General features: G+C 50.8%; 1 protein-coding gene across 4 annotated transcripts; it reads left to right on the top strand.

Annotated features, from left to right (window-relative positions):
* Positions 1–120: 120 nt before the first annotated feature.
* LOC117743651 (GTP-binding protein 1-like) lies at positions 121–13182 on the top strand. Of its 4 annotated transcripts, none has more exons than XM_034551378.1 (15): positions 121–233; positions 454–620; positions 1197–1308; positions 3907–4087; positions 4393–4576; positions 4944–5108; positions 5447–5570; positions 5842–5956; positions 6265–6409; positions 6690–6872; positions 7051–7186; positions 7286–7464; positions 7554–7700; positions 7937–7987; positions 10637–13182. In XM_034551378.1, exons 2-15 carry the CDS (start codon positions 456–458, stop codon positions 10748–10750), a joined length of 2001 nt encoding a protein of 666 aa, XP_034407269.1. In that variant the 5' UTR covers positions 121–233; positions 454–455; the 3' UTR covers positions 10751–13182. The 4 variants fall into 4 exon arrangements, with proteins under 4 accessions (XP_034407269.1, XP_034407444.1, XP_034407357.1 ...); XM_034551466.1 differs by having other exon boundaries at positions 146–318; XM_034551553.1 differs by lacking the exon at positions 7937–7987.
* The last annotated feature ends 2179 nt before the right edge of the window (positions 13183–15361 follow it).

The raw sequence follows: 15361 nt of genomic DNA, 5'->3' as shown, positions 1-15361 counted from the left end.
TTTGTGTGAAATCCTAATTGTAGCACGTGGGAGGGGGTTACAGTGTCTGAAAGTAGGTCAGGATTTCACGGACTACGTCATCACGGGAATGGGCGTTACTTCGTGTAGCAGCGTAGCCAATCGCCTGTCTCCGTTCCGCGGTGGGCGTGGTCACACCGTCAGCGGCTAGAAGAGCCCCCGAAGCTAACCAGATAGGAAACTAAGTTAGCTTCTCAGCTAGTTAGCAACTTATGGTACGTCTTTATTCCACAAAGGATTAAATAAGGACTTCTTCTTCATTAATGTGTCGCACATAGACTTGACGGCTACGGTGATAAAGTGTGTTTTTATATGTTCCTCGTTCTCAGAGGACTGCTTTTGATGTTTGATTAGCATTAGCGAGCTAGTGTAGCCAGAGCAATAATACGTGTTGTTTATTTAGTTGTTGTTGTTTGTTTTCGCTCCCCTCTCCAGACATGGCGTCGTTAGCGGCGGCAGAAGCAGCGGTGGAGTCCATCGTGCCCGCCTGCATGTTCGCTCCGGACCGGGGCTGCACCGACGACGCGTCCGGCGTGGAGGGCTCCGAAGACGGGGAGGACACGAACGGAGAGTCCGCGGATCATCTCGACTTGAGCAGCAAGGTGGGCCTCTGCTGCACAACAACAACAACAACAACAACAACAACAACAACAATGCACATAGTAACGCGGAGGGATGCATTAAAAAAAAAAGCGACATTACATGAAAGCTGCACATTTTAATTTATTTATGGCTGTGCAAAGCCACCACGAGAAGGAAGGTGACACGTACGCGCGTGCGTCCCGCTGGACGGGTCCCAGCTCCTGTGCGTGCACAGGACCATGACGTCATGGTTCTCAAGGTGAAATTAAGCCTTCTCTTGATTTTTAAAAAAATCACAAGAACACGTGCAGCACACAGAACCATCACAATACCTTCAACCCCGAGAACAAACAGTTATTTACCACGTGTCCAGGTAACAATATAACATTTAATAAACACTTAAAGATGAACTCCATGCATTAGGAGACTCCTGAGCTTTCTTTGAAGAAGTTATGGATGCATACAGTATGCGGTTGGCTGTGATAACGTGCGTCCTAGTGTCTGTTTTAAGGTGTCAGCTCTTTGGGATCCAGTCAATGACACACAAGCCGGTCTTTGTTTTTAATGTGCTTTACTTGTTGTCTCTCCCCACTCAGCTGGTCCTCGTGAGTCCGACGGGGCAACAGTACGATTCGTTGCTCCGGCATCTGAGGCAGCAGGTGGACGAGGGCTGCGGAGAGACCATCTACGTGGTGGGGATGGGTTCAGGTGAGGGCCCACCAGCGTTTCTTCATTCGTCACCTGCACCTGTCAAAGGACGTGACGGCATATTCAAATGAGAGGTTGTCAAATTAAACCCGTGAGTCTCACTTCGAAAGAGCGTCGAGGTTCAGAAGGTTCCGTTTGTCTGGAGATGTGAAGCGGTCGTATAAAAGCTTCCGCCGGTAGATTCAGAAGATAAAGTGAAGCTTTCAGAAACGTATTCTGTGGCCGTTGCTTCTGGCGTCACAGACAATTATTATTATTATTATAAGTTGGGCCGCAGTGTTAATTTTCATGAATGAAAATGGTGTCAATAAATATTTAATACAAATAATTAAGTATAAAAATAATGCTGGTATAAACCATCTCTATTTTTATTGGGGAAAAAAAAGATGAGCTGAAAAGTTGACTGACTTTGGGGGGGAGGGGGTGTATATTAAATAAAAAATAAACACCTGTGTGCCCTCGCTGCTGTTAGTGGTTTGCTTTTAATTCCCCCCCCCCCCCCCCCTCCCCCCCCCCCCCATGAGTTATTTTCTGCCCTCTGCAGCAACACGCGTGACCCCGTTTTAGTGCTCACATCAAAAGGGTTTTGGTTCCCCCGCGTCAGCAGAGGGAAGGTCAACAGTTCACCTGCTCGATGCCCGTCTGCCTCAGATAACCAGCCCGTTGGAAGCTTTCTGTAGTTTTACTAACAGAGAGATATATATATATATATACACACACACACACACACACACACACACACTTCTCTGTCGTCCCGGGCTCACTGTTATACGTTGTCGGGCGTTGTGGTTTCCTCAGCTCACCTACAAACCGCCTGTTTTATTTACTCTTTTCTCCGCCTACGTTTTCCTCCGGCGGCGTGTTTGTCGTCCTGGTCGCCGCCCCTTTTCATATTAGACCTTTACGAACATTCCCAGGCTGAGGCTTTGCATTGAAGCTCGTTCTCTCTCCTGCACCCGAGTGACTCTCGTGTCTTCCTCCTTCTCCTCCTCCATCTCCTCCTCCTTCTCCTCCTCCATCTCCTCCTCCATCCCCTCCTCCATCTCCTCCTCCATCCCCTCCTCCATCCCCTTCTCCATCTCCTCCTCCATCCCCTTCTCCATCCCCTCCTCCATCCCCTTCTCCATCCCCTCCTCCATCCCCTTCTCCATCCCCTCCTCCATCTCCTCCTCCTTCCCCTCCTCCATCCCCTTCTCCATCCCCTCCTCCATCCCCTTCTCCATCCCCTCCTCCATCTCCTTCTCCATCCCCTCCTCCATCCCCTTCTCCATCCCCTCCTCCATCCCCTTCTCCATCTCCTCCTCCATCCCCTTCTCCATCCCCTCCTCCATCCCCTTCTCCATCCCCTCCTCCATCTCCTCCTCCTTCCCCTCCTCCATCCCCTTCTCCATCCCCTCCTCCATCCCCTTCTCCATCCCCTCCTCCATCCCCTTCTCCATCCCCTTCTCCATCCCCTCCTCCATCTCCTTCTCCATCTCCTCCTCCATCTCCTCCTCCATCCCCTCCTCCATCCCCTCCTCCATCCCCTTCTCCATCTCCTCCTCCATCCCCTCCTCCATCCCCTTCTCCATCCCCTCCTCCATGCCCTCCTCCATCCCCTTCTCCATCTCCTCCTCCATCCCCTCCTCCATCCCCTTCTCCATCCCCTCCTCCATCTCCTCCTCCATCTCCTCCTCCTTCCCCTCCTCCATCCCCTTCTCCATCCCCTCCTCCATCCCCTTCTCCATCCCCTCCTCCATCTCCTCCTCCATCCCCTCCTCCATCCCCTTCTCCATCTCCTCCTCCATCTCCTCCTCCATCCCCTTCTCCATCCCCTCCTCCATCCCCTCCTCCATCTCCTCCTCCATCTCCTCCTCCATCCCCTCCTCCATCCCCTCCTCCTTCTCCTCCTCCATCCCCTCCTCCATCCCCTTCTCCATCTCCTTCTCCATCTCCATCTCCTCCTCCTTCCCCTCCTCCTTCTCCTCCTCCTTCTCCTCCTCCATCCCCTCCTCCTTCTCCTCCTCCATCTCCTCCTCCATCCCCTCCTCCATCTCCTCCTCCATCCCCTCCTCCTTCTCCTCCTCCATCCCCTCCTCCTTCTCCTCCTCCATCCCCTCCTCCATCCCCTTCTCCATCTCCTTCTCCATCTCCTTCTCCTCCTCCTTCTCCTCCTCCATCCCCTCCTCCATCCCCTTCTCCATCTCCTTCTCCATCTCCTTCTCCTCCTCCTTCTCCTCCTCCATCCCCTCCTCCTTCTCCTCCTCCATCTCCTCCTCCATCCCCTTCTCCATCTCCTTCTCCTTCTCCTCCTCCATCCCCTCCTCCTTCTCCTCCTCCATCCCCTCCTCCTTCTCCTCCTCCATCCCCTCCTCCATCCCCTTCTCCATCTCCTTCTCCATCTCCTTCTCCTCCTCCTTCTCCTCCTCCATCCCCTCCTCCATCCCCTTCTCCATCTCCTTCTCCATCTCCTTCTCCTCCTCCTTCTCCTCCTCCATCCCCTCCTCCTTCTCCTCCTCCATCTCCTCCTCCATCCCCTTCTCCATCTCCTTCTCCTTCTCCTCCTCCATCCCCTCCTCCTTCTCCTCCTCCATCCCCTCCTCCATCCCCTCGTTGTAGACGGGGGTGACTACGGTCTGGACGCCAAGGACATGGAGGCGTCGGTGGCCACGGTGCGGTCGCTGTGCGAGCAGATCGAGGCCGACCTGATTCTGCTGCGCGAGAGGATGGACGCCGGCGGGAGGATTCGCGACTACCTCATCCGGCGGCGTGTGGGCGAGCAGGATTTCCTGGAAGTCAGGTAGAAGTTAGTTTGGGATTCAGCAGCTCGACTGGACGACCCATTTTTTTAAATTTTTTTATTTATTTTGATGTTGTTGAATATTTCGATGTAGAATTGGACTTTTTTGAGAAGTGGTAGTTCTCCGACACACTGGTGGAGCGAGCAGAGGGGTCATTCAGTCGGTTGCAATATGTCGACTCGCCACTAGGTGGCACTACGCTTGCTCCTTTTTTAAGGCTTTCAGGATGTGAAATGCATGGACGCCATTACGTCACTGTGATGAACTGCAGCCCTCCTCACATCCTCCTCCCTCTCCTCTCCAGAGTGGCGGTGGTAGGCAACGTGGACGCGGGGAAGAGCACGCTGCTGGGGGTCTTGACCCACGGTGAGCTGGACAATGGCAGAGGCTTTGCTCGCCAGAAGCTCTTTAGACACAAACATGAAATGGAGAGTGGCAGGACCAGCAGTGTGGGCAATGATATCCTGGGTTTTGACCAGGAGGGACAGGTGAGCTTCTGCCAGCGCTCAGGACTTTACAGCATGAGCCGCGGGCGGCCGATGGCGAGTGCCGAGCGGAGACGGGCGCTTCGTTTTGGATTAATTACCAATTAACGTCATGAAAACACTGTCATTTCTACTGAATAACTGTTGTAAAGATGTGATGTCATAGAGGCCGACGGTGCAGCGTTAGACCGAAGCGTAGATGTGGGCGGGGCATCACTTTCCATTCAGATTTGATACAAGTTTTAATGTGAATTTAACTTTAAAATAAACATTATTATTTCAGCGTCGTGAGTGTTTAGTTTCTTGTGCTCCGGGTTTCTTTTCTCTCACGTGCCGCCCGCCTCTCCTCCCCCTTCTCGCTCGCCCTCAGGTGGTGAACAAGCCCGACAGCCACGGCGGCGGCCTGGACTGGACCAAGATCTGTGAGAAGTCCTCCAAGGTCATCACCTTCATCGACCTCGCCGGCCACGAGAAGTACCTCAAGACCACCGTGTTCGGCATGACGGGACACCTGCCCGACTTCTGCATGCTCATGGTGAGGAGGAGGGGGAGGTGGGGGGGGGAGGGGGAGTGAGTGTGAGTGTGAGTGAGTGTGAGTGTGTGAGTGTGTGAGTGTGAGTGTGAGTGTGTGTGTGTGTGTGTGTTCTATTGATCTTCTTCATTCTTCTCTGACGCGCCAGAGATCGAACAAACAAAATGTAACTAATAAACAACTTCCACTGATCCTCGGGAACTCACAAACTACTTTATGTATTTATTCAACTCTCCCTCTCTCTCTCTCTCTCTCTCTCTCTCTCTCTCTCTCTCTCTCTCTCTCTCTCTCTCTCTCTCTCTCTCCTCTCCTCTCCTCTCCCCCCCCCCCCCCCCCCCCAGGTGGGCAGTAACGCCGGCATCGTGGGCATGACCAAAGAGCACCTGGGTCTGGCTCTGGCCCTGAACGTGCCCGTGTTCGTGGTGGTCACTAAGATCGACATGTGTCCGGCCAACATCCTGCAAGGTAGCGAAGAGACACGCGGGTCACGTGATGTGTTCAGGGACCGTGGGGTAGATGGGAATCTGACGATCGAGGCGTTTTTATTTACAGTTTATTGCTGATAAACGGTGAAGTTTTGCCGAATTGTTTCTAGACGGGAGCAGTTCAGACCTCCTTACTAAAATATGTCGTCCGTCTCCTCGTGGGGCTCTTTGCTGCGACGGCCGTTTATTTGTAATCTTTGTAGAACGAGTCGTGCGGTGAGTGACCCGCGGGTTCTTCTTTGTGTCTGCAGAGACGCTGAAGCTGCTGCAGAGGCTCCTGAAGTCGCCGGGCTGCAGGAAGATCCCCGTGCTGGTCCAGAACACGGACGACGTCATCGTCACGGCCTCCAACTTCAGCTCCGAGAGGTGAGGTCGGGAAATATGAAAAAAAGGAACGTCGTGACGATGACGGGGTCGAGCTGAGGAGATAAAAAATGTCTTTTTGAAATCACGCAGTCAAATGATTTGTGAGGATCAGAGTTTTAGAAATGTGTCCACACAATAAAAAAATATGAGGATAGTTTTTCCTGTAATTTTCACCCACATTTGCATAAATACGTATAAATAAATGAAGTAAACGGCATTTCTGAGGATAAAAGAATACCGTGATGTTTGTTTTGGTCGCCATGCGGGTTCTGTTGCTCCTCCTTTGACTCCTCCCCCTCTTCCTCCAGGATGTGTCCCATCTTCCAGATCTCCAACGTGACGGGGGAGAACATGGAGCTGCTGAAGATGTTCCTCAACCTCCTCTCGTCCCGGACCAACTTCAACAACGACGAGCCGGCCGAGTTCCAGATCGACGACACGTACTCGGTGCCGGTACGAGACACACAGCTGGGGGGGTCTGGGGGGGTCGGTGCTCTGGTTCTTCAGAGCAGATGATCCTTTAGTTAGTTCTGAATCTCTTCCACAAAGAATGATAAAAACACAAATAAAACAAGTTGGACTTAAAACAAACTGTACAGAATCCACAAATGTGTTTGAGACGTGCACAGAGAACTACTTTGTGACGCGGCGTGACGTCTCTCAGTTAGTAGAGAAGTGTTCACTCTGAAGCGTGTGCGATTGAACCTCTCTCTCTCCCTCTCTCTCTCCACAGGGGGTGGGCACGGTGGTCTCGGGGACCACGTTACGCGGGATGATCCGTCTGAACGACACGCTGCTGCTGGGCCCCGACCCGCTGGGCACCTTCATCCCCATCACGGTCAAATCCATCCACCGCAAGAGGATGCCCGTCAAAGAGGTCCGCGGGGGCCAGACGGCGTCCTTTGCCCTCAAAAAGGTTTGTTTGGGGGGGGGGGGGGCACAAAGTAATCCCCATAAGAGGGGTATTTGTTCTGTAACCTTTGGGTGCAGCATGCACGTCCATTAGTCTCCTCTCTTTTTAAAAATGTGTTTTCATAATGCGTGCAAAAGACGTGTACTGTCTCTTTAAATGTTGCCTCTCTCCCCGCCTCCAGATCAAGCGCTCGTCCATCAGGAAGGGGATGGTGATGGTCTCCCCGAAGCTGATGCCACAGGCCACCTGGGAGTTCGAGGCCGAGATCCTGGTGCTGCACCACCCCACCACGATATCCCCGAGATACCAGGCCATGGGTGAGCGTGCACGCCGCCGCGCGCCGGTTGGCGTCGCCCCGTCGTGACACCCGAGAGTGACTCTCTCTCTCTCTCTCTCTCTCCCCCCCGTCACACCAGTCCACTGTGGCAGCATCAGGCAGACGGCCACCATCCTGACCATGAACAAAGACTGCCTGCGGACGGGCGACAAGGCCGCGGTCCACTTCCGCTTCATCAAGACCCCCGAGTACCTGCACTGCGACCACAAGCTGGTGTTCAGGGAAGGACGCACCAAGGCCGTGGGCACCATCACCAAGGTCGCCCAGCTCATCGGATCCACGTCCGCGTACGTTTAAATGGAGGAGAACGGTTGGTTAACGCAGCTCGCTCGTGGTTTCCTCCGCAGCTCCTCCAGGCGGTGAACACGCAGGCGGCGAAGGCCCAGCAGGCCAAGCTGCTGGCCAGCAAGAAGACCTTCAAGGAGGGCGCGGCGGCCAATGAGGAGGCCGGATCCACGGCGCGGCCGGGGAGTCCCAACGCGGGGCAGCTCCCGGTGAGTAGACCCCCCCCAACCCCCCGTTTCCTTTCCTTCCTGCTTAATAATCCATCTTTAAATGTGCCCGTTAATTTCTCTCCTGACTCCGCCCATCACATCCAGCTTCCGTCTCCCCGTTGCACCTTGTCTGTCGTTTCCTCTCCTCGTTTCCTCTCCTCGTTTCCTCTCCTGCTTCCTTGCCTCCAGCCTGTTAACTCTTTGTCTTCTGCCTGTCTGCCGTCACGCTGCGTCAGACGGCGGCGGAGGAGGAGGCTCTGTGTAAAGATGGCAACAAGGAGAACAAGGTAAAGACGGAGCTGCAGGGGCCTTCCATTAATCAAGGAAACACACAAGGAAACACACAAGGAAACACACAAGGAAACACAATGAAACACACAAGGAAACACACAATGAAACACACAATGAAACGCACAATGAAACACAATGAAACACACAAGGAAACACAAGGAAACACACAATGAAACGCACAATGAAACGCACAAGGAAACACACAAGGAAACACACAATGAAACGCACAATGAAACGCACAAGGAAACACACAAGGAAACACACAATGAAACGCACAATGAAACACAATGAAACACACAAGGAAACACACAAGGAAACACACAATGAAACGCACAATGAAACGCACAAGGAAACACACAAGGAAACACACAAGGAAACGCACAAGGAAACGCACAATGAAACACACAAGGAAACACACAAGGAAACGCACAAGGAAACGCACAATGAAACACACAAGGAAACACACAAGGAAACACACAAGGAAACACACAATGAAACACACAAGGAAACACAATGAAACACACAAGGAAACACACAAGGAAACACACAATGAAACACACAATGAAACGCACAATGAAACACAATGAAACACACAAGGAAACACACAAGGAAACACACAATGAAACGCACAATGAAACGCACAAGGAAACACACAAGGAAACACACAATGAAACGCACAATGAAACACAATGAAACACACAAGGAAACACACAAGGAAACACACAATGAAACGCACAATGAAACGCACAAGGAAACACACAAGGAAACACACAAGGAAACGCACAAGGAAACGCACAATGAAACACACAAGGAAACACACAAGGAAACGCACAAGGAAACGCACAATGAAACGCACAAGGAAACACACAATGAAACACACAAGGAAACACACAAGGAAACACACAAGGAAACGCACAATGAAACACACAAGGAAACACACAAGGAAACGCACAAGGAAACGCACAATGAAACACACAAGGAAACACACAAGGAAACACACAAGGAAACACACAATGAAACACACAAGGAAACACACAAGGAAACACACAAGGAAACGCACAATGAAACACACAAGGAAACACACAAGGAAACACACAAGGAAACGCACAAGGAAACGCACAATGAAACGCACAAGGAAACACACAATGAAACACACAAGGAAACACACAAGGAAACACACAAGGAAACACACAATGAAACACACAAGGAAACACAATGAAACACACAAGGAAACACACAAGGAAACACACAAGGAAACACACAATGAAACGCACAATGAAACACAATGAAACACACAAGGAAACACACAAGGAAACACACAATGAAACACACACCCTTGGTCTCACCCTCTCTACCTTTAACCAGGTCTCACCCTCTCTACCAGGTCTCACCCTCTCTACCTTTAACCAGGTCTCACCCTCTCTACCAGGTCTCACCCTCTCTACCTTTAACCAGGTCTCACCCTCTCTACCAGGTCTCACCCTCTCTACCTTTAACCAGGTCTCACCCTCTCTATCAGGTCTCACCCTCTCTACCTTTAACCAGGTCTCACCCTCTCTACCAGGTCTCACCCTCTCTACCTTTAACCAGGTCTCACCCTCTCTATCAGGTCTCACCCTCTCTACCTTTAACCAGGTCTCACCCTCTCTATCAGGTCTCACCCTCTCTACCTTTAACCAGATCTCACCCTCTCTACCAGGTCTCACCCTCTCTACCTTTAACCGGGTCTCACCCACTCTACCAGGTCTCACCCTCTCTACCTTTAACCGGGTCTCACCCTCTCTACCAGGTCTCACCCTCTCTACCTTTAACCGGGTCTCACCCTCTCTACCAGGTCTCACCCTCTCTACCTTTAACCGGGTCTCACCCTCTCTACCAGGTCTCACCCTCTCTACCTTTAACCAGATCTCACCCTCTCTACCAGGTCTCACCCTCTCTCCTTTAACCAGATCTCACCCTCTCTACCTTTAACCGGGTCTCACCCTCTCTACCAGGTCTCACCCTCTCTACCAGGTCTCACCCTCTCTACCTTTAACCGGGTCTCACCCTCTCTACCAGGTCTCACCCTCTCTCCTTTAACCAGATCTCACCCTCTCTACCTTTTAACCGGGTCTCACCCTCTCTACCAGGTCTCACCCTCTCTACCTTTAACCGGGTCTCACCCTCTCTACCAGGTCTCACCCTCTCTACCTTTAACCGGGTCTCACCCTCTCTACCAGGTCTCACCCTCTCTACCTTTAACCAGATCTCACCCTCTCTACCAGGTCTCACCCTCTCTCCTTTAACCAGATCTCACCCTCTCTACCTTTAACCGGGTCTCACCCTCTCTACCAGGTCTCACCCTCTCTACCAGGTCTCACCCTCTCTACCTTTAACCGGGTCTCACCCTCTCTACCAGGTCTCACCCTCTCTCCTTTAACCAGATCTCACCCTCTCTACCTTTTAACCGGGTCTCACCCTCTCTACCAGGTCTCACCCTCTCTACCTTTCAACATCAAAGCACGAGTGAGAACTTCCTCCCCTGTGTCTGTTGTGGGCCGACCGGGTTTTACCCCCTTGTCCTTCGGTCCCTGCCTGTCTCACTGACGTTCCTTCCTGTCTCACTGTGACCTTCCTGTCTCACTGACGTTCCTGTCTGTGTGCAGCTCAAGTCGGGAGGCGGAGGCCGGCGGCGAGGCGGTCAGCGGCATCGAGGGAAAGGTCTGAACGCGGCAACCATCTCCACAGCGCTGCCTGCAGGAGCAGCGGGCACCGCCTAAAGAACACGCCTTCTTTCACGGGGGGGGGGGGGGGGGGGGGGGGGGGGGGGGCTGCACTCCAGTGGCCGTGTGCAAAGACTTAACGCCCATGTCTTTGATATAAAAAAATTATAATTCAGCAATTTTCTCCCGGAAAGTGATTTGATTTTCCCCCTTTTTTTGAGTTAATTTATAACTTTTATTTGTGGAGTTTTTTTTGCAGTTATCTGAAATGCGTAGATTACATCACACAACCTTTTTTCTATTTTAATACAAGCGTTTTTTGGTGCGTGTGGGTGGGGGGTGTTCATCAGAACTTCTTTTATAGCATTAAACTGTTCCCCAGCCAGCGGAGGCATTGCTCACTTGCCCCGCCTAAACTTTAGAAATAATAGAACTTTTTTTCTCCATTTTTTTTTGTTTTTGCTCATTTTCTTTTCCTCATTCTTCACCTGACTTTCTTCATTGCACCTTTTTTTTTTTCCCCCGGTCGGCCGTTGTAGAGTTTCACGAAGACGTTCTGTTCAGTAGAAAACGTTCCCTGTTCCAAAAAGCTCTCCGGCGTTGAGACCGGACGTTAGAATCCATTCGTGGAGTTAACTGAAAGGTAATCGATGCTCATGGGAGGCGTTCGTGTCCGTCAACTAAAAGATTATGACGCCCGTTTGTTCGACGCTCGTTAGATTTTGTAGTTTTGAAGTTTTGAGCTAAAAATGCGTTCTTGAAACATCTCGTCGTGGATGCAGAGCAGAGCGGCCTCCGACCTTTAATCCTCCTGCCATAGAAAGGTCATCTTCCTTTTGTAGCCAATAATCATGCAGCCAAGAGAGAAGCACAACCTGCGCTCGCTTTTTTTTTGTTTAATATTTTTTTCTCAGACGCCTCCTTCGTTTGCCAGGAAATATTTCAACCCGGTCTGACCACTGAAAGTCCAGACGCTGACAATCTCGTGCTCAGTGGCGTTGCACACTTTAAATGTCAAAAAGCCAAGTGAGAACATATTTATTTCATTATAATAATAATAATAATAAAAGAAATGTGTGCAGCCGTCACTCGAGTGCACGATATGAATCAGAATGTGTCTGTGAAGGGGGCAGACACAGGAAGTTGGATACAAACCGTATCAATAACTTGATGCTTGTAGTCGATCCAGTCGCCCTTCAGCCAGATAAACCACAAGGGGCTAAACCGTAGAGGGACGATCATTGGAGCAGGACGTCACAGCGGCGGCCATTTTTTTAATGTGCCCCCGTTGCCTTTGTGACCGTTGTAGCGAGCTAACTGTCGTATAAACGAAACCAACGTGAGGTTTTGCAGGTTTGTGAATGTTACAAAGCTTTCTGCGGCTCACTTTCTGTTACCGGTGTAGCGTTGCAGCGCGGCGGCGTTACCAACTTGAGCTAGCATACAGCTGGCTAGTGAGCTAGCGTACAGCTGGCTAGGGAGTTAGCGTACAGCTGGCTAGGGAGTTAGCGTACAGCTGGCTAGCGAGCTAGCGTACAGCTGGCTAGCGAGCTAGCGTACAGCTGGCTAGCGAGCTAGCGTACAGCTGGCTAGCGAGCTAGCGTACAGCTGGCTAGCGAGCTAGCTCTTACAGCTGGCTGGTGAGCTAGCGTACAGCTGGCTAGCGAGCTAGCTCTTACAGCTGGCTGGCGAGCTAGTGTACAGTTGGCTAGCGAGCTAGCTCTTACAGCTGGCTAGCGTACAGCTGGCTAGCGGGCTAGCGTACAGCTGGCTAGCGGGCTAGCTCTTACAGCGGGCTAGCTCTTACAGCTGGCTAGCGAGCTAGTGTACAGTTGGCTAGCGAGCTAGCTCTTACAGCGGGCTAGCTTACAGCTGGCTAGCGGGCTAGCGTACAGCTGGCTAGCGGGCTAGCTCTTACAGCTGGCTAGCGGGCTAGCTCTTACAGCTGGCTAGCGAGCTAGCTCTTACAGCTGGCTGGTGAGCTAGCGTACAGCTGGCTCACTAGGAGATGAGACCGAGCAGCTGGCCGGTCCGTCGACTCCTCGCTGCCCGTTCTCCTGTTATTCCGATGGTCTAAACTCACATGGACTCTAATAAGCTAACAAACCGTTGACCGCATTGACACTGAACTCAAAGTTAACGAGTCGCCACGTTCCGACCTTTTGTTTTCCGTCTTCCTTCGGGTGTTATCCAATTGTTGGAAGGTAACTGAATAGTGTTGTTGGGATTCATGAATGTTTTCTTCTTCCAAAGCCCCAAAGTTCACTCTCATGCACAACCTTTGACTTCATGCCGTTCTGAATTACCCATTTTATAAAGATCACAAACCAACTGCCAGATTATTAGAAGAGACACGTTTTGTTTGTATGTTCAAAAATACAACGTTGTGCAGAGGAACTGATGATAATGAGAATAATATGCCATTTAAATTTAAGTGGTGCCAGTTTGTGTTGTAAATCCTTTTAAATAAAGATGTTATAGAAAAGTGACACGTTGATTGTAGTTTTTGTTTCATGAAATGTATATATATATATTATTAGCAAAATAACAGGTTTGAGCTGAAAGAAGGCTGTTTGTGAAATTGAGATTTATTTTGCAGATCAGATCATTGCGTCATTACCCGTCTAGCATTCTACATGAGCTTGTCGATGCCGTTTGACCCCCTTTATTATATTGCTGGTTGTTTAAGATTTATTCACATTTCATATCCAGACATCTCAACGTTCTTTACAGACAGCACATAAAACAAATGATAAAAACAGCAAGAAGGCAGTGTAAAAAACCCACAAACAAAATCAATTAAATTAAAACCTCCGGTTCTGTTAAACTGCATTCTCTCGCCTGACCACCAGGGGGCGACTCCTCTGGTTGTATAGAAGTCTATGCTTCGTGTGTTAAAGCTGCATTCTCTCTCCTGACCACCAGGGGGCGACTCCTCTGGTTGTATAGAAGTCTATGCTTCATGTGTTAAAGCTGCATTCTCTCATCCTGACCACCAGGGGGCGACTCCTCTGGTTGTATAGAAGTCTATGCTTCGTGTGTTAAAGCTGCATTCTCTCTCCTGACCACCAGGGGGCGACTCCTCTGGTTGTATAGAAGTCTATGCTTCATGTGTTAAAGCTGCATTCTCTCTCCTGACCACCAGGGGGCGACTCCTCTGGTTGTATAGAAGTCTATGCTTCATGTGTTAAAGCTGCATTCTCTCTCCTGACCACCAGGGGGTGACTCCTCTGGTTGTATAGAAGTCTATGCTTCACGTGTTAAAGCTGCATTCTCTCTCCTGACCACCAGGGGGCGACTCCTCTGGTTGTATAGAAGTCTATGCTTCATGTGTTAAAGCTGCATTCTCTCTCCTGACCACCAGGGGGCGACTCCTCTGGTTGTATAGAAGTCTATGCTTCATGTGTTAAAGCTGCATTCTCTCTCCTGACCACCAGGGGGCGACTCCTCTGGTTGTATAGAAGTCTATGCTTCAGGTGTTAAAGCTGCATTCTCTCTCCTGACCACCAGGGGGCGACTCCTCTGGTTGTATAGAAGTCTATGCTTCATGTGTTAAAGCTGCATTCTCTCTCCTGACCACCAGGGGGTGACTCCTCTGGTTGTATAGAAGTCTATGCTTCACGTGTTTAAAGCTGCATTCTCTCTCCTGACCACCAGGGGGCGACTCCTCTGGTTGTATAGAAGTCTATGCTTCATGTGTTAAAGCTGCATTCTCTCTCCTGACCACCAGGGGGCGACTCCTCTGGTTGTATAGAAGTCTATGCTTCATGTGTTAAAGCTGCATTCTCTCTCCTGACCACCAGGGGGCGACTCCTCTGGTTGTATAGAAGTCTATGCTTCATGTGTTAAAGCTGCATTCTCTCTCCTGACCACCAGGGGGCGACTCCTCTGGTTGTATAGAAGTCTATGCTTCATGTGTTAAAGCTGCATTCTCTCTCCTGACCACCAGGGGGCGACTCCTCTGGTTGTATAGAAGTCTATGCTTCATGTGTTAAAGCTGCATTCTCTCTCCTGACCACCAGGGGGTGACTCCTCTGGTTGTATAGAAGTCTATGCTTCACGTGTTAAAGCTGCATTCTCTCTCCTGACCACCAGGGGGCGACTCCTCTGGTTGTATAGAAGTCTATGCTTCATGTGTTAAAGCTGCATTCTCTCTCCTGACCACCAGGGGGCGACTCCTCTGGTTGTATAGAAGTCTATGCTTCATGTGTGGTCTACCTCGTTAAACCAAACACCAGGTTGTACTAACCGGCCTCGACGTGCTCCGCCTCACGTTGGCTCCGCCGAGGCTCTTTGGATCAAACCCGGTCCACAGTTCAGAAAGAGGCTCCCGTCCGGTCGTAATGGTCCCCAGACCCCCTTTGGCTCCGGCGGTCTGTACCAGCTGATCTCCTCTCTGTGAATCTCCGTGAACGACTTGATGAACGCCGCTTAACGGTTGCACTCTTTAACGGTTGGTGAAGGTTTAGTCAAACAAAACGAACGCCCCGGGCACGGCATTCTGTTCAGGGTGGAGGTGAACACAGAAATGTGGAGTCATCGTCTCCTCCTCCAGCGTGATGACGTGACGGGATGCAACATATATGATATGTTTAATGACCTGTTGGCCTCACAATGCTTCCTATCAACTTTTATGGAACACTATACTATATTTTTATGGCTTAGTGT

This window comes from Cyclopterus lumpus, chromosome 1 (genome assembly GCF_009769545.1).
Source record: "Cyclopterus lumpus isolate fCycLum1 chromosome 1, fCycLum1.pri, whole genome shotgun sequence".
Taxonomy (NCBI): domain Eukaryota; kingdom Metazoa; phylum Chordata; class Actinopteri; order Perciformes; family Cyclopteridae; genus Cyclopterus; species Cyclopterus lumpus.
Note: the sequence above shows the minus strand (reverse complement) of the source record. Positions and strands in the feature narration are given on the sequence as shown.